Source organism: Struthio camelus, chromosome 11 (genome assembly GCF_040807025.1).
Source record: "Struthio camelus isolate bStrCam1 chromosome 11, bStrCam1.hap1, whole genome shotgun sequence".
Lineage (NCBI taxonomy): Eukaryota > Metazoa > Chordata > Aves > Struthioniformes > Struthionidae > Struthio > Struthio camelus.
The window spans coordinates 6,895,351-6,921,008 of NC_090952.1; the positions used below are offsets into that span (position 1 = coordinate 6,895,351).

A 25,658-nucleotide genomic window follows, 5' to 3' on the forward strand; every position below is an offset into this window, starting at 1 on the left:
CAATAATATACAGTATTGATGCAGTGTATTCACTGCTGGTAAACGGATGTGTGATGACCACTGAGCCTGTATCAGTCAACTTAGCTCTTTTATGGAGAAGGAAGTAATTTAAAGCCTTTTCCAACACTTCTTCCCACTCCCCAATAATTTTCAGTTTGATCAATAAACATGATATAACTTCACTGAGGATATTCTCATTCTTAGGTCTTACCTATATTCCATTTTGAGTAGAGCACACCTCATACCCCAAAATAAACAGAGCAAGAATTCCTGTGCTTCTTTCAATTTGTCTCTTGAAGCTGCTTGGCAGCTCCAGCAGCACAGACAACTAAGGAAGCTGGAGAATGGAGTTTTAGTATAAGTAAATTCTATACTGTGGAATTTTTGGTAACCTGTTTCATATATAAAAAGGGCATAAGGCAGGTCTGTTTTGTAAAGTGCTCCAAAAGAGAAATGAAATATTAGAAAAAGCTCAAACAAGTGTTCTCTCTATATAAAAATTAATGCTACTCATATTCCTATCCAATTTTCCATTTGCAACTCCCATTTTTCTCCATGTCATTTATTCCTTTTCCCTTTGCTTCTCTTGCCACTTTTGTCCTTGATTTTTGGCTTATTTTATTAGTGCATACTCCTACTTCCTGCTCCACTAGAGGCTAGGAAAACAGAGCCTAGAATAGGGTAGGGAATGAGCTTGGTCAGTTGGCTAGGAGGAAGCACTGAGCAAGGTAATGATCTGTGATGCCCACTCATATGTTTTTTTCACAGTGGGGAATATGTCAGCACTTCATTTGGATTGTATCCAGCAACTTAAAATAAAAGTTGTTGTTTAAACACACTATTGTATTTAAATTCCAGGCAGGGAAAAGATTAGTTGGGTTGTTTTTCCTCTTCTTTTTTGGGGGGGGGGGGGGGAAGGGAGGGCGGAACAGAAGCCTGGATGCAAGGATAAAGAAGGAGGGATCGTTTCTGAGCTAATTTACCATTATACAGAGTATGAGGTGGGGATTTAATCAATGCTCGTATTAAAAGGAGCTATGAAAACTGCTGTAGGCAGCAATACATTGATCCTTTTTTAGCTTGGTCAATTACTAACTACAAATTTGAGTAGCAGCTAATAGGGGTACTTAATCAGACATGAAAGGTTTGCCTGCGCTATGTATTAAAAGTGCCACCTAGTGGAAAATATCACTTTAATGAGAGGCTATTTCTGCGACTATTTTTATTTCATGAATGACTATACAGCTATATGAAATGTAGGTGTAGATCAGCGAGTCACCTACATTGAGACAATCTGTCATGTCCAGGGATATTTTCCCCGCTAAATGAAAAAATAGCACTAGTTCCAGCAATCACCAAAAAAATCCTTGATATTATTTAAGAATTAGTTGCAAGTAATCCACATACAGATTCTGTGCCAGTAGCTCACTGCCTGATAGTACACAGGGCACAAAGAACAGGAAGAACTGCGTTCAAAGAGCTCTCCAAACCATTATTTTAGATGCAAAGATTTTCACCAGATAGCATTTAAAAGTCACAATGTTGTTTTGCTATGTATGAAGACTAATACAGTTCTCTTGTAAATCTGACCCAAGCTGCAGACATTAGAGGTCCCACCCGAGTTTCCACCCAACAGAAGAGCATTAAACATACATAGACACAAGCACAAAAAAAATGAAGCATACATCGCCAGACTTCTTTTTGCTTAACTCAGCTGGTCACACAGTTCATACCAGGCATTCATCTCACCAACTGTGCTTTTTTGGTAGAGACTGAAAATCTTCCATTATGCATCAGGTCTGCTGGTATATTAGCTATGAACCAGCCTCACTGGGTTTCCTGCCTACAGGATAGGTTTTCCCTCCTATTCCTGGAGGCAGCCAAATGACGGGCTGAGGTCTTGCAGCACTGACAACGTGCAAATGGACCAAAGCACTGAACATGGGTTTCAGATCTGCCTGCACTTTGTTCTGGAAAGCTTACTGAGCAGAACCCCTTTGTTCTCTTCTTACACTGGGGAGTTTGGCTTTGGATCACGTTTGGCTACATGAATTTCATCTCTTTCAATCACATCACAGAAGTGGCATGACTCACACAGCCTGAGGAGAGCGAGCGCATTGCAAGGTGTTAAAAATTCAAAGCACAGAGCAACCTGAAAATAACAGTTAGAAAAAGAGATTTTATTGTCCCTTTGGAAGCAGCAATATTCTCAATGTTCTTATGAGACTGTCTTTTACGTTAGGCATCCTGCAAGCTACTGCAGTCAACAAATGCTAGCTAATCTATTTCACAAGCCATGAGAGAAGGAATTCATATTTTCATGTTACTCCTTATATAGAGACCTCTGTGCACTTTCATAGCATTTCTTAAATTGTACCATTGACATTTTACCTTACATGAGAGGCAATATATCAGTGCAACAGAGACCAGCCCTATATATTTACCTTCTGAGCTGTATATGGCAGCTCAGTGATCCAACTCAGTACGTTTTTCAGTACATTTTAGACCTGAGAGCACTCCGTGGAACAAAAGAAAAATCACTTGTAAAGGCTAACTTTATGAAGTCCACCCTGTTCCATGGAAGCATTACTTCAGGTTTCAAAAGAGATGTGTTACAATTAATCAGACAGCGTGGCAAAAATCACTGCAACAACATCCACATGCCAAGTGAGAACACTTCACTAACCATACTTCTTCCTGCATCTGGGCAGCATGAAAAGCAAACGTGACAGATATGAATCACATCACTTAAGGCACTCCTGGAAGGAGCTAATATATTAGATCAGGATGATATAAGGCCTTATTATCATCTGCTCTATTCCCTATAAAACAGAATAGATCAAGTATTTTGAAATCTGAATAGGCTCACAGTCACTGAAAATTTTATTGGAAATGGCCTGCCATTCAGCCAACTGACCACTAGCTGTCCCCATTGCTTCACAGGAGTAAAGGACCAGTCTTGTAATTGAAAGATTATTTTCAGATAAGCCTCTGCCTCCAAAAATGAGTGCTACTGCTCTTGGGAAAAAGTGAAAGCTCATAAAAAATAAAAGTGAGATATTATAGTTAATCCTTCCTCCACGACAACAGCGCATCCCACAGCTGTTGTCATTTGTAGGATTTATCTTAAAAAAAAAAAAAAAAAGGAGTTTCTGTTAAAATAAGCTGCTAAAATATCTTAAGGATTTTCAAGGTCAAATTTATCCATGATACTGTTCAGCTTGGCCCCAACATTTCCAGAGTTAAACTGAAAATGGTTCACTGTCCAGCTTAGCTTTACTGTGTGTGTACTTTCTTAGAGTTTTTCTTTTTTTCTTCTACAAGGTAGAATAACCCTGTTATAGGTATGACAGCACAAAACTTAAATAAATATTTACATTTTAAAATTCTGGGATTCTGTAAGTATCCAGATGAGAAAATGGAGGTGTAGGAGAATACCTGCCTCCTAGGGTACTGATGTGGTTAAAGTTTGCAACAGATCTGCATCAGAAGCTTCAGATAAATTAATAGATCTGATAAAATTGTATGACAAGACAAAAGGAAGCCCTGGAGATCCAGTCATGTAGGAGAACAGGAATGATCAAAGTGAATTGGAGCAATCCAGAGTTTCTGCCCAGTCTCTGCAGTATCTGATAAAAACACTTTAAGGGATGTTTTTTCAATCAATGTCTATGGTGGGTGCTACTTCCTAACCTCAAACTATAGAAATTATTATAATTTAAAATTGGAAAAAGTCTCTCAGAGAAGCCATAGGGTGATTCTAGTCGCTCGGGCTCATCTTAAAGTCTTACAATTTTTCTTTGTCTCCAAAATCCAGGATAATTGCTCATTTCCATTTATCTTCTGGCTTCTCAACATAAGCCTAGAACATAGACTCGTTACTAAATTTGTTAGACCTATGAGACTTTGGATTTGGTCTCTTCTCAAATCAACTTGGAGAAATAAAATTTTTTACTGATAATGGTTGGGATTTATTATCACACAACAGATGCTATTAAGAAGGCAGAATAATATTTTATACGGCAGTTAATACCACCTTAACTGCTTTCTAGCCGTAATGCTGCTGCTCACAAAAGAATGGTGAGATACTGCATATACTTAATGAAATTTATGTTATGAATTTGGAATCTATTGCTTTTTATTCCGCCTTCATAATTCAGTCCCATTATTTGCTTCTCTGTAGAATATTTGAGCATAAAAATCAAAGATAAAGCAATGCCATTTCTAATGTGGCAAGTCCGCAGTCATCTCGGACTGTAACCAGAGAAACTGTTATATCACATATAAGGCAGTTGTCACCGAAGTCAGTTAAGTTACTTAGATCAGAATCTACCCTTTTCCTTGGCTACATTAGAGTCAAGCAAAGATGAGAAGGGTAGAGAAGGCTGGGACTGCTACATCCTTCAAAATATACTTATTGAGAAAACATACTCAGGAAAAAGCTGGATCCCTGCTTTGTTACTTCAACTTCCACTCTAGAAGGACGTCTCTTCCACTTGGCATAATGCTCTTAAACAAAAATTTTGCAAAGAATTCAATTCAGAATAATAGAATGAAATTCAGAATTGTCAGTGCAAGACGACTAACAAAATAATACAAGAAACAAAATGCTAGTTCTGAATATCACCAAGTTGGAGATGAAGAGTTCAGAATTCACAGTACCCTGGAAATATTCTTTAACTTGGGCTCCAATTCTGAACCAAGACTCTCCAGAGTTTGAACTCTACCATTCAGGTCCAAATTCTGAACTTCACTGTAAGTAACAGTAACGTACACAAAAACGTTGGGCGTCTGATGTGCCATTACCTGCCTGTTGAATTCCTGTGTGAAGTGAATCATGATTTTCTGCTGCACCAATACATTGTGTCAGTGCATAACTGAACGCGCAATGAAACAGATCCACACTCAGCTCCATACCAACTGTACATATTAGGAGGAAACTCCTTCAGAGGAGGAACTATTTTCTGATTAATTATCTTCTGTTCTTCTGTTGTACCTTTAATGTCATGTATCTGTAATTTTAAAACTTCTTAGTCTGATTTCAAAACTAATTTTCCACGCATAACAAAGTTTCAAAAAATGTTATCCTACACACAAATAATTTTTTGTAAATAAACGTACAATACAAATGTCTACACATCTTTTTACATAGAGTGTAATCTCTAACAAAAACATAAAAATAACAAGGAGATAGAGAAAAAGCAGGCATAAACAAAGAGAAGCATTTGTCTAGATACAAGCTGCTTTTTGTTTCTGATAAAGGGTTCTGCGGCAGGCCTGGAATTGCAAGAGGCAGTGAACGTTAGCCTCAAGTTATGAAGCAGAACAATTACTTTCACAGTACAGAAAGTAATCAATTTGGTGTTAAGAAAGCGTACAATAGACTTTATTCAACAAAATAAGTAGCTCTGAATATTCTACACATATAGCACTGTATAAAAACATTTTATGGATATAACAACTGACTATGGAGAAGCTTCTCAGTTTTTTTCTCCAGAAGAGGTTTTGAATAAAGAATTGCATATTTAGAAAGGACTGGGTATACAGACAGACTGATCTCTCCAGTAAGGCACCTTTTATTAACAGATATTCTTGCTATAAAGTATGAAAAGCAACTGAAATCCAAATCTTTTTATACTTTGTGTTCACATAAGAATCTATGAAAACATTTGTTTTTAAATGAACTATGTCAGCATTTGATTGGTTTATCTACCCACACCAGTTAAACAACACCCATGTCTAACGACGCAGCTGAACTAATACGTTAAGTTCAAGTAATTAAATTATAAAATTGGAACTAATTAACAGTAAAATGCAACTTGCTGAAATAAGACCAACTTAGGGTAGTCAGGAATCCGCTCAGTGTTCACAGCATGCAGCCAAAGTAGTAAAGTATTGTCAGTTTAACAATTATATTTCATAAAGTACTTTTTTCAAGCAGTATGGAACAAGACAGTCCTTACATGTCAGTAAATATATATTAGTTGAAAGTGCCAAAAGGTATTTGTATGTAGTGATTATTAATACTATTCTAATAGACAGGAATAAATACTACCTCAGTATTATGTCTTCTTTCACTAGCTTCATAAACCAAATAGAACAAAACCAAACAGCTATACCATTATAGAATAACAGAACAAAATTTCTCTCACATAATAATGTTGCAGTAGGAAAGAGAATTTTTGCACTGCTGTAGTCTGATATATCCAACATTCCTGCATGCTGAAGAAGAGCAGATGAAGATCCAAACTATGCAGTGATACCCAGCTCTTCTGCAGTGCTTTGCCTGATGTATTGGTGGTACACTGGCATTCAGGAGAGGTACATTAAGACTTAAAAGGATAAATATTCAACAATTTTGAAGGGGAGGGAAGGAAACTGAAATTAAGTTACAACAAAAAGTTGTAAAAAATCTTTCATTGTAATTATTTCAATACTGTCTCAACTTGACAGCTACTAACAACCACATTGCTCACTGATTCTATGTGTTTCTAAAGGATCAAAAAAAGGGAGTAAGTGCCAGTTAAAAAAAAAAAAAAAAGACAAAGTATATCTAGATTGTGCTGCAGAACTTAAATTCCATCGCATTGACTCACGGGCTGTCTAGAGACACCCAAATGCAAGAGAGATGAATACGATCTATTTTGCCGATACAGAATCGAGCTGTTCAGACACACAGCGCAGATCAGTGACTTCCCTAGATTCGGGGCATCTATACCAACAGCTGAACTTACTCATATTGATTGGCCAGCTGTCCCACATGTGTAAACTGCAACTGAATAAGCTCACATACGCAAACACAATAAACTGCTCCTGCAAACTTTCCCCACCCAATGATTTTTAAAATACTTTTCAACAGTTAACGCCAGCAAAACTTCACCCTTCAAATACTCACAAGAAGCAAATAGCAAAAGTTTTGCCACGATGCACAGTAGGAAAATCTTAACAAATATTCACAGAAAGCGGCTTGCATTTTTCCACTATCCCTGATATTAGGAGTCAAAAAAGATCCCTACAACTACAGCCACAAACCATTGTGTGAATACAGCCTAGAGACCTTTCTCCCAGGCAGGAAACAACAGTGCTGTCAGGTGTGTGAAGTGATTCTTTCCTCCTGAGAACCAGAAGGAGGAACCTGTAAGTTGAAATGGTGTTAAAGTGCAAAAGACCCTTAAAGAAAAAATACACCTCAGAACAAAGAAAAAACTCATTATACTTTGCACCTGTTTAACAAAAAATATCCTTTTAACAAGTTGGTTCATTAATAAAGGCGCAATTAAGTATCACATCATTAAAGGAACAGGAATGAAAACAGAGCAAATTCTCATTAAGATACATTGCCAAGGTATCTAGCTCATTAAGAAAAGAAACCAATACTTTCACCCCTCACTCCTGGTTATAAATAATCTCATAGGAATTTGTTATTTATTAATGTAGGATTTCTCCTGAAAGTTAGGAAGCTGCTTTGTTTTTTAAGCTTAAAAACCTATAATTTGTTCCCCTACTTATAAGAAACAGTGCTACTTGTTGTGAACAAACACAGCAATGAAAACAGAACAATCTTTAGGGAAAACCACCACTCATTTCAATATCACAAACCAAATACAGGCCTGGGAAAAGTGGCAATTTTTGCATTCTCTCCATAGCAGATTCTCTTTCTGTTAACATTGTAAGCTAAAATGGAGAAACTTCAATCACAGTGGCAAGCAGCCAGCTCATGAATAGGCTTGCTAACATCAACAAGACTATTCGTATGAACAAATGCTCAAAATGACTACGAGACTTCTTGTATATCCTTTGTAATGTTAAAATCAATAGGATCACTGTGGTTTGTAAGCGCTCTCCCACATGGACGGAGGGCTGAAGTCAAGAGGAGTGCTACTGTGAGCAAGTATGTAAGGGTCGCAGTAAAGGACTGAACTAGTCCTTTGTTTTCAGTTAAAAAAAATTTAATATAGCACATGCTAAGAAAAGACTACCGGACTAGCAGATAGCAGGCTTTAACTAACTATAACCTAAAGCCTGAAGTTAGAGTCTGCCATGTATCGCACAAGTAAAGTACTACTTTTACTGCCTAAACAGTTATTGGTTAATGATGTATGCAACTCAGCTTGAAAACCATGAGATTTCAAACTCCATTTGAAGAGCATAGAACCAGGATGGCAATACATGAAGGATCTGTGAGAAAGGAAGCACTAGAACTAGCAGCAAGGTGGGGTTGCCTGCTTGGTCAGCCCTTCATTTGAATGCAAATGTAATTTTGGGGCAGGCAGTTATCTGTGACATCAGGCAGGACCTTAGTAAACTGTTACCACCAGCACCTGGTAACACCATTGTTAATCATGTGTAGTAAAGGGACATCAGGGCTAGCATGAGTCATTTATAGAGCCAGTCAGGGCTAGAAAAGAGAGAGAAAGAAAGAGGAGGGGAAGAGATCAAACAAACACTGTGAGGAGCAGGATGTCCCAGCAGGACAAAGCCAGGCTGTGAGCATCATGTATGTGAGTTATCTTTTGGATAAAGAAACCAGCATGTATCCTGGATCTGCAAGGTGCAGCAGCAACAACCTGCCCGTGCAAAACTTTGTGTCTACTCCACCCTATTCAGATTACATGGGATATCATCATGTGCCGACTCTGGACAACCACGGACAGGCCGCGGGAACCTGGGGATCTCACTACGGCCCACAGAGGGAGGACTGGAACGCTTATGGCCCAGGACCCTCCAGCACCGTTCCTCCTGCACAGATCAATGGCTCGTCTCCTGGGCAGGTCTCCTACAGCTCCGCTGATTACAGCTCCCTCCATCCTGCTGGATCTGGGGGGTTACCTCCTGCAGATACAACTAATACACAGCAAATCTCTCCCAACAGCCAAAGGCACAGCTCTTACGAATGGATGAGGAAAACGGTGCAATCTACTTCTACAGGTATGAGGGCACTGAGGTTTATGCTGAGAAGAGCTTTTATTTTTGACCGAGTTTTCCTGTTTATAGGGAAACATACATCTTAAAAAAAAAAAAAAAAAAGAAAAGAAAAAAAATCCTAATTGCTTTGAAGGATTCTCTTGCTAGCAGTTAAATATCAATTCTATTAATGGATGGTGTCTTTGATCAGATGATGATTTCTTATATTTCTTTCTCGACTTTTAATGCTGGGGCAGATGAAAAAGTGATGTCCTTTGTTCAACAGTGAAGTACCTTCACTCTATGATAATATGTTTAAAAAAAAAAGTTGTGAACTTCAAATAATTGCTTTTAACAGGAGTCCTACAGATCTGAATGAAGACACATGTCTGTGGACAGAACTCATGATGATCATATTCCCTCAGTACTTTGCTTATTTTTCTGAAGTTTTAGAGTAGATGTGAAAGACTCAAGTAAAATGTAAAGGGGTTGGACATCAGGTTCTGTGTTAGAAACAACTTCCCTAAACCTCCTTATTCAGAACATTGAAATGAAATGAGATTGGCAAGATCAAACAATGAGTCAATGATTTAAAAACAGGAACGATAAGGAAAGGCTCACTTCACTTTGTAGTACTAGCTTTCAGAATACGCAGGAATAAAAAGATCCACGCTAATACAATCAGTTAATACCTTGACAGGTCAATCTCCAACGCATAACAGTGCATGAGTGAAAAATGATGCTTTAGCTACATTTAACAAGTAAAAAGAAGTCATGAAGCTTCAGGGAAAGATTCCATCTGATTGTGGACAGGAACAATACAAAAAAAAAATACAACTACTAAATATCCCTAAACCAAACATCTGTACCTTAGATCAGATAGCAGAAAAAAAAAAGAATGGAACCAAAAAGGGGAGCAGGGAAAGGAGAAAGAGGGGAGGAAACTGCCTGAAAAGAACTAAGGCACAATCTGCTATAAAGGTATTTGATTCTCTGAGGTGCTGAGCAGCTCTGACATGCACTGAGATCAGTGGGAATTAAGGATGCTCACTACATCCTCTAAAGAGATGCTCATAGTATTTCAGTATTGCATTTTTAGGAAGCTTCCTTTCCTTTCAGTCCTTCCTTCCTGCCATCTCTTTCATTATTTACAGAACAGAGGATTTTTAAAGCAAGTTCTGAGTCAATCTTTGATGGGAAAATAATTATTTAAAACACGCTCTAGAAAAATACAAGCAACCACATACAAAAATTGTCTTTGTTAAAATAGTGCATCTAATTTGTATGGACAGACTGAGTTATTGCTACTGCTGACTATAACTTCATAGATAGTCCACAGAAATCAACAGGACAATCACTGGAGTACACTGTTACTCCAGGTGAATAAGAATTTTGCCAAACACGAGAAATAGAATGTGTGTGTGTGTGTGTTTGTTTTTTTTAAATCACACTTGTTCTTGACTGTATATTACCCAAAAGAGGGCCCGATTTTGCAAAAACTTAATGGCTTACCTGTGAGCTGTCCTTATGAGGGCAATGAAATTGCTCACAAGCCATATGATTTACCATTTCTGATGGTAGAAAACTTATTCAAAGAGCCACTACTTCTCTTCTCCTCTTTACCTGCCTGCCTCTTGCTCCTGTGGATTTAAATTGCAGCCTCTCTGCAAGAAAGGCCTGATCTCCTGACCTGTCTGTGCTGTCCCTTTCATCATAGGGACACGGTGCTATATGTAATAGACAACAATGTTCTAACTGCCTGCTTAACAAGCATGCTTGGGGCTTGTAACACTCCAAATCTCAAGCTTGCAAGGGTCAGAGCATTTACTGGCAGCGCTGGGAGTCCCTCTGTTCTGAGGGTGACTGGTCCAACAAGACACTGAGTACCTTCAACTCAAGAGGAACTGAAGAAATCAGCATGTCATAAGACCATATCCTCTCAAATGCCCGCAGGCCAGTGTAAGGCCCTCTGAAGTTAGTGGGAGCCTACCCATTCACTTCATGGGTGTTGGGTCATGCTTTAGGGAAACATGAAGACAAATAGTTTTCCTGCTGCTTCTTCTCTTCCCTCTCCCCACCCCCCCCCTTTTTTTTTCATATGCCAGGAATGCTCAGTTCCAATAAATCTGCTTCACTGGAGTCACTTTCTTTTTTCCTCACTCCCTCCTCTTCCTCTGTTTAAAAGAAAAGACACTTTTGTATTTCCCTCTTTTCCACAAAAAATTAAAAATCAGTACTAACGGCAACTAGCACTAACGGGTCAGATCTATCTATGCACTTAAGTGAGTTTAGCTTTGAGTATGCAAGCCTTGCCAGTGACTTTAACATGTGACTAGGCTCTCTGCAAGTACAGAGATTGTTTGCCGGATCACAATCAAAATGCTGATTAATTTGTCAGACTGAATCTACTGCTCTTTACATCCTTAAAGCTGTATACGTACACTGAGTATGACCCTTCTGTCTTTTTGCAAAAACATTAGCAACTGCAGTAGAGGCTTTGTATAAACAGGAGCTGATGAATCCACCTATTATTTATTAACTATCCTTGTTCCCTGTGAAACAGATATGAACTACTACTCTTATTTTCAAGATGGAAAAACTGAGGCTCAGACTCACCCAAACTCCATCTGAACAGAAATTAGACAAATGAGTTTTATTATTTGTTCATTAACTGCTGCAAAATACTAGTGACTAACAATAAAAGTTCACCGTGGAAACACAGACTATTAAAGCAAGTGATTTTTGTAACATGATCTTGAAAATCTGCATGAAATATGCCCGTACTCATATCACTTTAAAATTAGGAGAGATGCTTTCCATAGTTTTACTTACACGTAGTCTGACTTGTGAGGAACAGCTACAGAAACAAGGCCCAGAATCAATGACATTTCCACCTCCAGAGATCACAGTTAGCTTCTCTTATTGACGCTTTTTGGCCTCGTGACCTGGCAGATGACAAATAAAACACATTATTGAAATTTCTACCACTGTCTCATATCTTGAAGTCTTTCTATATTCTCTCACTTATTCAGTTTACCTGGAACAACAAAATAAATTACTTCTATTTAATCTTATACTGTGTAATTCTAAAAACAACAACAAATATAAGACCATGTCTTCAGCTGGTGTTAAGTGAAGTTCATGAAATTATGCTACTTGAAACCTCTGGAAGATCTCAGAATTTAATGCGAGACTACCATGCTGGTCTAGGGGTACTGGAACGCATTCCCCACAGCAAAGATCTAATTAAGACTTTCATCCACCTTTTTCTGCTTGGAGGACGGTCTGTCTGCATGTCTCTCTTGGCAGCTTTGGAACTGGCGGGACCGACCCTCCATGCAGCATGAGCAGGATCCAAGGCCTCCTCACTGCATGCTGGAGGGCGTTCAGGACACGGGAGCAAGCAATTGTGTTTTGACTCAGAACACTTCAAGGAGAAAACTCCAACTATGTAGTATTTTCACCCAAGAACATAGGTGGAAAAAGAACCTAATACTGCTCCTGTCTCCCCTCTCCTCTCCTAAATTACCAGTTTGAAAGGACAAGCAAAGCTAAGGAAACCAGTAATTATAAGAGGACAGAACAAAGCCAAGACAACTAGGGATTTGAAGTGGTAAGGCTAAATTCTACACGCACGCATGCACATAAACAGCATAATTATTGTCAAATTCTTTGATGGAAAGTAGAAGAAATCCATCCTAGAGCAAGTCATAAATCTTCTCCTGCTGGTCTCAATATTTTTGTAGAGGTATCTGAACATTTTCACATAGGAATAGACTTTTTGCCTCTGTGAGAAAGCAACAAAAAGTTGAGGTAAAAATGTGCCCAAAAGAATATAACTGAATAGTTAGTTGCCAGGCGGTTTCAACAACAATGAGAATTTACTCACAAAGCTGAAAGCACATCTTAAGATCTGCACTTACGTTACCATCAAACAGGGAGGACAGGAGTTTTGAAACAGAGGGAAGCTAATTACAAGCAGAGGAAAGACATTTCCTGTACCTGATAATTCTCCTGTCATTCTTTTTCAATAAAAGATTTACTCTGAAAATACAAAGACAATTTTTCTCATAACGACAGGTGCTGATGGCATCATTACCAAATGCACTGTGAATGTAGAGCACCTAGCCTTTGAAGAAGAATAAGTTACATTCCCTCAATTCTAAGGAAGAGGAACAAGCCTCTGAAGAAGCCATACCTGCAAAATGCTGACTACCTAAAGAACATATAACACTTGAAAATTTTTCAGCTAATCACCTGTGTGGCCTACAGCGTCACTGGCAACAGAAATTCCCTTATCTTGTCACTTACAAACCTGCCTACGTTTTCTGCAGCTTGTGTCTTTCTGCCAAATAAAATCCACACAGGGGGTCTGTCCAATCACTGCTGAAAAGTGACAAAAGATGACTCTGCTCTGGATTCTATTACTTCTGCCTGATGAAGATTAATAGACTAGAATAGAATAGTTTATACTGACAAACTGAAGAACAGAGTTTGGCCCATAAGCTTTATTATAGAATAGTAGAAGATATCCATAATAGATGACATTAGAGTTTTAAATAAGCAGAGGTGAACAAAACACAGGGAAAATTCTTCAAGTCTCCAAGCAGATTTTGACTCTATGTTTCTCTTCTCTTCTTTTTAGCATGAACCATCTCAATATGTATAACAAAAAACAAACAATCAAGACCCATCAGAAAGCCTGGTTCTATTCCTAACTGAAAAATTAAGTGCAGAAGGATTTAGAGACAGTCCCACAACAAAACTCTGGGTCCTGATCTCTGATGGCTTTATCATAACTCAAAAACTATCTCCAATCTCTCCCTTAATACTGAGCTAACACAAAGATGCACATCTGAACTGAGCCCAGCTCCAGGCCAGAAAAGCATCTCACATTTCTCGCTAACTTCAGTTGCATTCCAATCATCAGGTAGTGACATTAAGTCCCTCTGAAGCAATATTAAACTATGCAATTGAGATCATGATGCTCTGTAAGTAAAATGACACTATTCTGTACTATGCTACCTTCTAAGTTAGGTATCTGCTGGATTTTTATGAATGATGCCAATTTACAGAAGACAAGGGCATTCCTGAACAGTTAAGAGAGGAGAGACTGAAAAAGGGGCCAGGGCCAGTTCTCATGCTAATTTATTTTGCTTTGTAAACTAGTTGTGAGGTCTGATGGTGTTTTTTTTCCTTTCCTGGGCTACATTGTCTTAGGTTTTGAGGCCTATCTGTCATATTGAGGCAACAGACCCTTTTAACACTTCTCTTTGCTTTGATATGCAATCTTGTCTCTTCCTTCTCCCTCTTTTCTTCAGGAGTTATATTGCCGGAAAGGGTGATGATTTTCACAGCAAATAAAGAGGCCTTCCCCAAGCTTTATTGTCTTCAGAAGAAATGCTCTGTGAATTTTATGGCCAATAGGAAAGCTGTTCCCTTCCCCCTCAGCTCAAAACTTGGCCAGTCACAAAAATCGCTAAAGTGGGCGTCATAGAACCGGACTGTTAAACCCTACTTCATGAAAAGTTTTCTTGGTTTCTCATGACTCTAGAGGCACTCTCAGATAGTCATTATTTGTGAAATAAGTTTCTGACAAAACTCAGTGTTCTTAAATAGCTCAGCAAAAAACAGGGAATCCAATCCCCCGATACCATCCCAAAGGCAGTCACACTACAGAGGTAGCTGCTTCAAAGCAGATGCTTCAACTACTACTAACGTCTCCAGCCACTTGCAATTCCCTGGTATAATTGTCCACGATACAAAATTTCCAATAAAACTGACACTATATTGCTGATTAAAATGATAAACTGTCATTAATAAAATACTAATTATAATTGTAGAAAGTTAGATGTTGATAATTTCACTCATCTATCTAAATAAGTAAAATAAACAGGATTTCACTAATGGATTGGATTTAAAAATTAACTTTTAGCTTTGGACGATTAAATTCATTAGCTCCTAAAGAAGTCTGAGAAATGAAGAACGTCCTTCCACCGTCTCTGAGATTAATCCATAAATTCTCCCTCAGATTTTACTCAGGTAATATTTCTTCTTGAAATAAAATGCACCTTTGTAAGCAAAATCAGTAGAAGGCCCGCAAGATTTGGCTCACAACGCAGAGAGGGTCAACTCCACATAACAAGTGGAATTGCAGGCTACAGTTCCAAATTGTTTACAGACCGGTTTTCTTGCTGCCGTTTGTTTAACTTTGGAAAATACATGAAAAATGTACTTTGCCTTTGAAAGGAAATGCCGTAGTCGGTGTAATTCCAACCCAGCATCCAACAAAGGCTTTAGGAAGTCCCTCACTGACAGGTAAGGGTAAGGGCCTAACAGAGTAAAACGTGACATTGGCAGAACAAAAAACGTCCTCTTAGAAGGCCCTGGCAGATCTCAGCTCTCACCCTCTGCTGTTTCACATGCAGAGTATTACTCTGCAAAAAAATCTGATCATTAAAGATAAGATTTACCTGGTAGATCATAGAGATTTTCACTCAGATTATTCTTTATTTTTAGGAAAGAATTATTTGCCTTTTTCTTTTCTACATTTTACAATTATTCTTTGAATGTCCTTTAAAGAAATAAACTAGATGTGGAAGCTCCCAATGTTCCTTCAAAAAGGATCAGAAATTATCATCCCTACTAAAAATAAAGGTACTCATATGACAGTAAAGGATTTTTAAAAGAAAAAGTTCTGTTTTCTAAATACATTTAATTTCTTCTTCAGTTTAAAAAGGAAAGAAAAACATTCCTCTTCCAATAATAAACATTTTTGCACTTAAAATCAGAAACAGGAGGGTATATCTTGAAGTTTACCACCTTGTTTTGGCAATAGAAGACCCTCTGATATTTGTCTATGGCTCCTGAATGAGAATAGAGTTCAAGATAAGATCACCTTGTTGCTCTTTTGTGTACTCCATCTTAACAATACAAAGGACAGCTAATGAAACATTGTAGGCATTTTGTCCCATAGAATGACCTCAAATTCACGTTTAAAGAGGAAAAAAATCTAACCAAAACAGAGGCTAGAGAGATCAAAAGTTAAAAAAAATGAAGTAAGGCATTAAAGCACCACAGAGGATGATATGTTAAACCAACAATTTACCCTCCCAAAGAATGAAAACAAATGTCTTGATACGTGGACTGAACTGAATAACCACTGTTCTCAAGGGACTCTAAAATTCTTACTACGATATTATAGAATTAAAATCACTTTTCACCTGATTATCAGGGTAAATGTAGTTAGGCTAATTCTGCTTTCAGTACAGTCTCACAATGGTAGAAATGCTACTGAAATGAAGAAAGTCCGACAGACCTATCACAGTCAAGCACAGCCTAGCAGAACCTTTGCAGCGAAAGCTCTGATTCGAGCGCAAGTATTTTTGGCTACGTGGAACGAGCAGAAACCCCAATATAAGCAACATATACGAACACGTGTACACTTATTTTTCCTGTTGAAATATTCCCAGTAAACAGGCTGATGAGCTCAAGACAGCTGGAAAATGCCCATATCATTGTAAGTTCACTATTAATGCACAGTGCTTTCCCAGGGTCGAGTAGCATGGAGCTACTCCATGGAGCTACTATGAAACCAAGTCATGAATTAAGGCATAAAGTACTTGAAGATTCTGTGACAGTTCTGCACCCCAAATTCTGATCTTTGGGCACTACATAAACTTCAAAAGCAAGGGGAGCTGGAAGGAGGGGCTGGGGAGGAGTCAGGCCTTTGATTCCACTGATACATGAAACCTCCAGCTAGCGTCTTTCCTGCTGGGGGGAAGCTGGTTGCTGTGGGGCAGCATACCGTGGTCGCCTACTTGAAATTTTACCAACGCACAGCCTGAAAATCTACTTCAAGTGCTCTCCATTCTTTCAAAATTAATTATTCTTATTAGGTGTGCAAGTATTACAAGTCTGAGGAACCCCTTTTTTGAAGAACTACGCATTCACGTAACCTTTTCAGACAAAAGCAACCATGAACCATTGTACAAAGCTCTGCTACATCTGCAGTGACAGCAGACTGTCACAGGCAGCAAGCCACAATATGCCTCAAGTTTTATGCATGATCCGGGAGAACTTTAATCTAAGGGGGCTGTTCATTAATTACACTGTCATAGTGACCAGCAAGGATACAAAGACTCACCAACTAGAGCACCACTATACAAGATACTGCAAAAAAAAATACCAAATAAAAAACACACTCCCTGTCCCAGACAATTTACAGTCTAAACATGTATATAAAAGAAGAATAGTCCAGATGAGAACAGATAAACAAGGAAGAACAAGCAAAAGAATAAGACGCAACTAGTGTGCATGATAACACTGGTCTTAGCACATCAATGCTCCATGCTTTTCAAAATGTAGGCAGCCTTTAGGGAAGGGCTCAAGTACCTTAATTTTATACAGGTCCCTCATATTTCAATTGCCTGATATAAACAGCAACAAAAGAGGAAAGGCAGGTGACAAAGGGAGCCTTTCCCGTTCGCATCTCTCTCTCACTAAAGCCAAGACATGCTGTCCTGAGAAATTATCCCGTACGGAATCCATAACATTTCAGCTACTTGAATCTGTCTTCACTGGCTCATATCATTCGCCATTACCTTTTAGCAACCCCAGATACTGCTGAGCCATGTCTGCTTCAGTCAGCTGTACCAACAGCTGAAATGAGGTAGAAATGGTACTTGCAAAAGAGCAGATGCTGCAATTCTAGTACTGTTCAATGTCCTATGTTAAACGTTACCGCTCTCTTTTTCTTGTCATCTGAAAAATCTATGTTACTATTCTTTGGGCCGTTGTCAGGTCACAGATGATTGTGCCACATCTGAAGGAAAAACATGACCTTCAGTCTGAAGTGACCACAATATTATATGAATTTTTCCAGAAACAAGAAACGAGGAACTTTGTAAGCTCTCAGTACTTTCTATGCAGTAAAATGAGCTTCACAATTTCCCTCTGAAGCAGGTAGCACTATACCAGCTCCAGGGATGGAGAAACTGAGCAATTCAACACTATGCAGGAAGCCTGCATCAGAGCTGGGAACAGAACCCAGGTTTCCTGGCTCCTAGCTCTTAACAAGACCACCTTCCATTTCCCAAATGATAACACAAGGGTAATAAAGACTCTAAGCACCAGTTTGTCATCTGTTTACTAAAGAGCAAAACCAAACTCTGATGGTCTGAACTTCCTGTGTTGTAAATCAAGATCGAGTCCACTGCAGTCAAGGGAGTTTCCCTGGGTAAGTGCATGGAGAATCAAGGCTATAATACCCATAAACATACTTTCAGATGTAACTCAGATATTTTGTGTTACTAAACTTAAAAAATTCTAGCTTGAAGCTATGTGTTCTTTTCTCAAAACAGGTAAAACAAGAACAAGAGAGAAGTACCGAGTGGTTTACACAGATCATCAGAGATTAGAATTAGAGAAGGAATTTCATTACAACAGATACATTACAATCAGGAGGAAGTCTGAACTTGCTGCAAACCTAAGACTTTCTGAGAGACAGGTAGAGTATGGATCACCTGTTCAGGGTTTCCTTTGAATTTATTATTGCTGTGGAGGAGATCATAGCACTGGTTAAAAGTACAGAAATGCTAATGCCTCTAGTAAGTGAACAATGTGACTGGATTCCACTTGCAGCGTAGGCACTCAAAGCTGAACGGTCCGACGGCCGCCTTTGCACTCATTTCTAAATATTCCATCAGTACTAGTTCAGCTTCAATCACGAAAGCAATGAGCTGTGCGCCAGTACAGAAAAAGCAAACACCAGTCTTAAGTACGGTTCTGTTCTGAGATACAGGAGTTCAAAAATACCAAAAAAAAAAAAAAACACCCAAAAAAATGGCGTTCTCCTGACTAAGCAGGGAGACATTTTTGCAAAAATTTCTAAGCGGACATCCTGGTTCTGCAGAACTCAATAGGAATTCTACTACGAATTTCAACAAGGCCAGTCTTAGCAAAGATGCAGCCACTGAATTTAAGTGATGAATTCAAGTATATTCAGGACATCAAAGGTATTCATTTCTTTGGCTACCTTTCACCTTTTGTTAAAGATTTCCTGCACACTTGATGTTCCTTTCTCCCTCCTCTCCCTCCACCCCTGCCAATTCCACTTCTTTTCCCATGACTTAAATCAAGACCACCATCCTTCCTGGCCAAGAGACAAATACAAATTGCTCAGGATCCAATCAGTGCCACATTCCTCAATTATGTAATTACAAGGGCTGTATATTGTTACTGCTGTACTTAAAGACGCTGCCACCTCCTACCAAAGGAAAGTAGGTACACGGCCTCTGGCTCTAAAGCACTTCCATGATCAGCTGGCTCACGCAAACAACTAAGATAAGATGCCATGCTAGATCTCCCACAAAGAGACTCATAACATTTACTTGAAAGTTTAACACAGTACACTGAAATAAGCACTGAAATTCAAAATTAATTCACCATTGCTTTGAAGGATCTAATGAGCAGGGATAGTCTAAAATAGCCCTAGCTGTAGCACTGCTCATCCAGCCTGCACTTGTCTTGCACAGCACATGCTTACAGAATTGGAGAAGCAAACACGCATTTTGCAAACGTTTCTCAATCTGCAGCTCAGTGAAAGTATTTAATTAATGAAAATTAAGATTATTTCAAGTGGGCATAAAAATCGTAGTATTTGTATTTTCTCTGACTGTTAAGTTCTTAATATCTTGACTACATTTTGCTAAATTTAAAAATTATGATCCCGTTTCTATAAATGAACAATATTTACTTGAAACTTCCTAGTTCTGTGATAATTCCTGAAAAAACTTTTGTTAGCATAGTTGAAGCAGTGATGCAAAAAAGGGCACAATACCTTTCTTTCTTTTTTTTTTTTTTAATATTTATCATAGGAAACATGGCAACATTTCTTGTAATGATTGCTCTACTCGATCATCAAATATATGTTATGAACAATATTAATTCCAGTGCACAAAGCCTAAACTTCATTGACATCTCTCTTGAAAATGTAAGATTAAGAGGAAAATAACTGATATACATACTACTAACCTTTCATACAAAATTATACAACCCAGCCACAAGAATACGGCGACATCATTGACTGAACATACACTGTCCAGGCCCTAGATGAACTGTGCTCAGCCTAAAACCTGAAATGATTTTCTGGGAAAGCTTTTTTACTGGCTATGCCAAAATCCCATCCAGGACCCTGGAGGGAACATCTCACTCAGGACAAAAGGACAAAGAATGATTCTTTAGACAAGGAAGGAAAGACATAACATCTAACCAAAAACGGAGTGGTAAAATGAAGGACTGCTGATATAGGAAGACAGAAATAAAGGAGATGGTGAGGACGAGGAAGAAAAGAGAAAATTAGACTTGGGGGGAAAAGTTACTTGCAAGACAACTCAACCATTGGAAAAACACTGAAAGAAAGGAGCGCATCAGGTGGAAAAACACCAACAGAATAAATCAGACAGACGCAACTGACCACATTAGCTTTTAGTCTACCATTTCAGATTTGTATTTACTTGCAGGTATTCAATAATTGGCAAAGGAACATTAAGTTCCTCCTAAAACTTCTCTCTAGATCTTCACTATGCATCCCTAGTTTAAAAACAAAACAGAAAGAAAACCTACACTCAAAGGCAGATAAGAACACTGAACGTAGAGGGTAATTCTCCATTTTGTGTTACTTTGGGTTTTAGGCTGTTTCATCTTTTCATGAATTTTTGCAAGTGGATCAGTGAGGCTAGATTACCTCAGGACAATCAGAATGCTTGTTTGAAAATATTTGAGATTGGTTTAATGGAACGTAGTTTGCCACTGAAATGATATTCCATAAACTAAGACAACAGAAGGAACAGCTAGATGTTCAAGATGATAACCTAGGTCTTAAGAGACCTGGGTTCAGGTTTCCATATGCTTTGTTTGTATCTAAATTCTTCAATTGTAAAATGGGAATAATAATGCCTCAATGATAAATACACTGAGACTGCCATACAAACTCCTTAAGATGTTTTGTGGTAACATTGTGGGTTAACTGCTAGGTTTCTTTTAAAATACAACATAATACCCATAGATGATATCATTTTTTATTGTTTTATCTTCTTTCTGATCATCGTACTCTTTTTCTTTCCTACAGTTCTAGCAAAGGATAACTCAACAAATCACTATTTCTCAGTAAATCACAGATTTTTTCTTTGGGTTATACAAAATGGTGACAAAAGTGCTTTCTTTGTCATCTGAACACCAAAGGGAAAACAGCAGAACACATCTGAATGCGAGAGCTTGGCTCATTACACAGACAAGACATAATATAGAGCCACTTCCAAGGATAAACAAGGATAAAGTTGGAATGCACCGGTTTAAATTGAACATTGTGGATTCATGTCCAAAGACCTTTCACCCTGCCATAGAACATGTACCCTTTCATACCTGATCAGATTCAGTTTAATGCTGCTGTACTTTCAACAGAACATTGCTCATCAACTGCATCGCACATCCTAGCTTGTTCCATCCTACTCAAAAATGGTATACTCTTCAATAGTTGCTCCATTTCTTCTCAAAGATAATTGCATTTCTGTGATAAAAGCCATGTCTATGCTATATAGCAGTGGACTGTGTGGGAAGCGCCATCAGTAGCAGATTCTTGCTCCATCTACAAATGCAATAAAAAGCACTTGGCTATTAAGGCACAACTTACATAATTCTTTGAAGTTATGTGTGTACCAACAGTAGTACGCATGTACAATCCAGTATGGGATGCATTGATAGATGGTGCAATTCTGCTCAGAACTGTATTCCCATTGTTCTCTGGCTTACACTTTGGACCAAATCAGTTAACATGAAGCCTTTGAAATAGGAAGGCTTTTGTTCGTCAGTCCATTGGCAAACAACTGGTTTTGGCTTACTCCCACCTAGAGCATACAGTTTTCAATGTAAAGATTCTCTCTCTCAAAGATTCTGTTTCTTTAGATTTTTGTACCCCAAATCAATTTTTATTGTGTAAAATACACTTCCTAAAAATAAAAATAACACTGAAAAACTCTTTATCAAACTATCAATATATATTTGATTCCCAGACAGTAACGATTTCCTGTGTGGAAAACAGGCAAACAGCTCTGTTGTCTTAGTTGGCTACTGCCTTTCTCAGTGGTCCTCAGGCAATTGATTTTCTCCTATGCCCCATAACTGATTACATAAAGGGCCACGTTGCATCCTATTTAGTAATTGAAAAAATGTTTCCTCTGCTCCTCTGCAGGTGAAAATCTGGTTCCAGAATCGCAGAGCCAAAGAAAGAAAACTAATGAAGAAGAAAATGACTCATTTTGATGGCAGCAACCTTGGCTCTATGCAGAGTGACTCTAGCTCAGTGAGCCCCATGCCAGTTCCTGACCAACAGACTCATTCAGAAATGTCCAGTTCTTTATTCCCCCCACCACCTCCTCCACCTCCGCTTCCATTGAGCGCTTTGCAGCACAACGGCAACCTGCAGCAGGCAGTGGCCTCTCAGTGAGGCTGTCTAAAGAGCTGTTGCATAACGAACACTATAACCCAACAGTACATGGAGCACTACAGTACAAAAGAGAGAGGACAGCTGCAGCTGTTTTGCAAGAGTCCCCAGCATCACACAGCTCTGCGCACAATAGCTTTGAGTACAGTGAACCAAGAGCCACTTGCCAGGTCGGCAGGACAGCGCAAGCTTCCCAGGGCAACGGAACTGTTGTGTGCAAGGAGTCCTAGTTGCGGAGAGACTCTGCAAGGGGATGCCATGCCGAGTCTGTGCCACAAAGCAAGCGCTCCTCCAACCGTGCAGCAGGTGGGAAGGCACTGGGAGGGAGGAGAGCTCAGGGCCAGATACGGACACCTGCTATGCTGCACCACAGGCAGAAAAAGCACAAAATGGGCCACAGGCAATACAACGTTCCTGAGGCAGTAACGGCAGCAGGATGCAAGTGCTCTGACCCTTACCCCTAGGTAAAGAGTATATTCCTTCTCCTTCAATCTCCACACACGTTCCGTGTACTAATCTCACATTCATGGACTTTGCACATGGATCTTGAGAAATGAAAACCTGGTTTATGTTTTGACCCACTTGATGGGAAAGTTTGGGTAATGGTAGTTGCACCCACTACATTTTGATAGCACAGGTCAGGATGAGCTTTTTGGGCTTTAACAGGTATGATTTCCAATGCTACATACCATAACATGCACCCTTCAATCTGACCATAAATGTTTCCAGACGAAAACATTTTGGAATTGTGAATCTTGGCCTAAATTAATTCTCAGTAGAAGACCGAGAATTAATGTCAAACTCGTTTTGTATCCCAAAGAAATGGCAAAGGTGGGAAAATCCTTTAAAAAGCGTAGGTATTTAAAAGAGTAATTGCATTTCATGAGACAGCATAAGCCATGGATAAAATGCAGTAATTGCATTCAAGTAATTTTAAATTTGGTCCAGTTTCCAGATCTACTGAGATTCTGAAAATCCAAAAAGCCAAATAACAGAAGGCAAAGCAAACCAATATTTTACTTAAATATAACCTCTGGCTAATTTTTAAGTGGGCACCTAATAATAATCTCCTAAATCCGTATCTGAGCATCTACATGTGAGGCTTCAATTTCAGAAGTGCTGATCCCTCCTACACCGAGCAGAATGTGATAGGTAATCAGTACATAAGAATAATCAGGACACTTGCTTCTTCAGGTGATTAGAAATTTGGGATCCTGATACTCACTAACTTTCATCAAGGTGTTCTCCTCAACACCTCCATCCCTGTTGCAAATAACACTGAGGTACATTGAGTCATTTAGGCACTACATTCTCGGGGGGAGGGGGGGAATCTTAATTATAACAAATAGTACTATTAGATCATCAGAATGCGAGTAATGTAAAATTACTTTGTATATAAAGAACATGAAAATAAATGACGTTTTCATTAATCATTTTCCAACATTATACCAGCTACTGTATGTAGCAAACGCCTATGCCGAAAGATTTTCGTGGTCAGTCTGTTACTGAATTGTAACAGAAAGGTTAAAGGTAGGGTGATGGTAAAAAATGCTTAGAGAATGTAGAGGAGAATGGTGAAATGAGGATGGTTCAGGGAACTGGTAATTTTCATTGTTTCTTAATTTCATTTATCATTTCATGGTTGCAAGAAGGACAGCATGAGATAAGAGTAAGGTCCCACACTAATAGCAAATGGATACCTATCTACATTGTAAAATTCCCACTCTTTCCTTTCACAATGCTGCTCTATTAGCTGGCATTAAATCTCTCTCCCAGTTTTATATGTGGCTCTTCTATAACCAGGTACAGGTAAGATGAATAAGTTCTTCTGCAATTTAAAGTTCATTTCAACAGAAAGACTCCCACTGATTTCAAAGTGTTATGGAAGGTGGCAAATGATGAACAGCACTTGGGAATAAAATTGATTTAGCGTCCACATCGATGAGCATGGCAACCAAACCAAAACATTGGGCTTCCAAAAGAGGTATCCACTGGATATGTCCAAAAAAAGGTATCTATTGGACACAAACAGAAGAGCCAGTCTGCCTACAAAGAGAAATGCTACAAATATTCTCCATACAAATGCCACACAGACACACACACACACATATATCTTTAACTTAACAGAGGGAGATTAAAAAATGATTCAAAAAGAAAAGCATCCTCACAATTGCCTAATCATACAAACAGCCTGCATACTGGGGAAAAAAAAAAATCATTAAAATTTTCCAGATTTAGAATCTTAAAAGGTAAGAATAGAAGGGGAAAGTTTGTTTTTTGTACTGCTAAACAATAATTTAGCACCCACTCCCAGCTAAGTGCTCAGAACCCTGGCCCCAATGTTTTGCAGGTTCAAGTTCATAGCTACCTATTCTTTATGCACATTTCCAAGACATAGCCTAATTCTGCATTAGAATTTTAAAGAGGAAAAACAAAAAGTGAAGTCCCTTAAGAACGAACTTTAAGACAAAAAAAAAAAAAAAACCTGAACACAACTTCTTTCCCTTTAAAATTATTTAAACACGATAAAGAACGAGGGGTCTGGCAAAATGACTTGTTTTTATCTTGTTTACATGTAGAAGAGTTATTGAGGAAGATAAGTGATCGCTTTGAAGATCTGCCTCATTTCTGTTCCAGTTTGCTGAAAGCGTGCTTGCTATAGGTTGCTATGTGTTTCCAGTCAGAAGTTGTTAAGTACACAAAATAAGGCTGTATTTTATTTGCAGAGGCACATGTTCAAAGGTTAAAATTTATTGCTCCAAAAGCAGTATCTATAAACCAGGGCAATACTTTAGGGATTATTAACCTTCTAGTTATGCCAATGATTCTTTTAAGTAGTTCAAATTTTTTGTAAAACTTACCAGCAATCTATTCAACTAAATATTTTCAACGCCCTTTAATCCTTTAAACCGTTGGCCAGTAAAAACACAAAAAAAAAACCCTATTGTTCATTAAGAAGCCCATGTAGCATCATTGCTTAGATAATGCTACATTGTGTATAATTCAACAAACATGAGAGAGACATAAAAGTGGAGCTAAATCAACTGAAAGTATTTTGGTCCAACATTATGAGTCAGGATACACCAGTACCAATCCTCAGAATGATACCTACTTCCTTTCTGACTTTGGGCATATCATATAACCTATCACTTTTATCGCATCTATAAAATTAGGGACACTAGAGCAGAGTTGCTGCGAAGACTGATTAGTTGTTAGCTAAGTGCCTCAAAGAAGAAAAGCATACCTTAGACTA

At 38.5% G+C, this 25,658-nt stretch overlaps 1 protein-coding gene and 1 long non-coding RNA gene across 6 annotated transcripts in view; one reads left to right on the top strand and one right to left on the bottom strand.

Moving 5' to 3' along the window:
* LOC138068698 (uncharacterized) overlaps positions 1–25,658 on the bottom strand; it is a 152,128-nt gene that overhangs the window by 99,507 nt on the left and 26,963 nt on the right. For all 3 annotated transcript variants that reach the window (XR_011143369.1, XR_011143370.1, XR_011143368.1), the window contains exon 4: positions 11,737–11,849. This is a non-coding gene — a long non-coding RNA (uncharacterized lncRNA). The remainder of the gene's footprint in view (positions 1–11,736; positions 11,850–25,658) is intronic.
* Positions 7,847–24,242, top strand: LOC104150954 (homeobox protein CDX-1-like). 3 transcript variants are annotated; one of them, XM_068956596.1, is made up of 4 exons: positions 8,330–8,497; positions 8,608–8,928; positions 18,267–18,412; positions 22,154–23,850. In XM_068956596.1, exons 2-4 carry the CDS (start codon positions 8,613–8,615, stop codon positions 22,406–22,408), a joined length of 717 nt encoding a protein of 238 aa, XP_068812697.1. In that variant the 5' UTR covers positions 8,330–8,497; positions 8,608–8,612; the 3' UTR covers positions 22,409–23,850. The 3 variants fall into 3 exon arrangements, with proteins under 3 accessions (XP_009683784.1, XP_068812697.1, XP_068812698.1); XM_068956597.1 differs by having other exon boundaries at positions 8,411–8,501; XM_009685489.2 differs by having other exon boundaries at positions 7,847–8,928; positions 22,154–24,242.

Coding starts and splice junctions, on each gene's coding strand:
- LOC104150954 (XM_009685489.2), top strand. CDS start 8,496: ATGTATGTGAGTTATCTTTTGGATAAAGAAACCAGCATGTATCCTGGA. Junction 8,929..18,266: donor GGTGCAATCTACTTCTACAG/GTATGAGGGCAC, acceptor TTCTCAAAACAG/GTAAAACAAGAACAAGAGAG. Junction 18,413..22,153: donor TAAGACTTTCTGAGAGACAG/GTAGAGTATGGA, acceptor GCTCCTCTGCAG/GTGAAAATCTGGTTCCAGAA.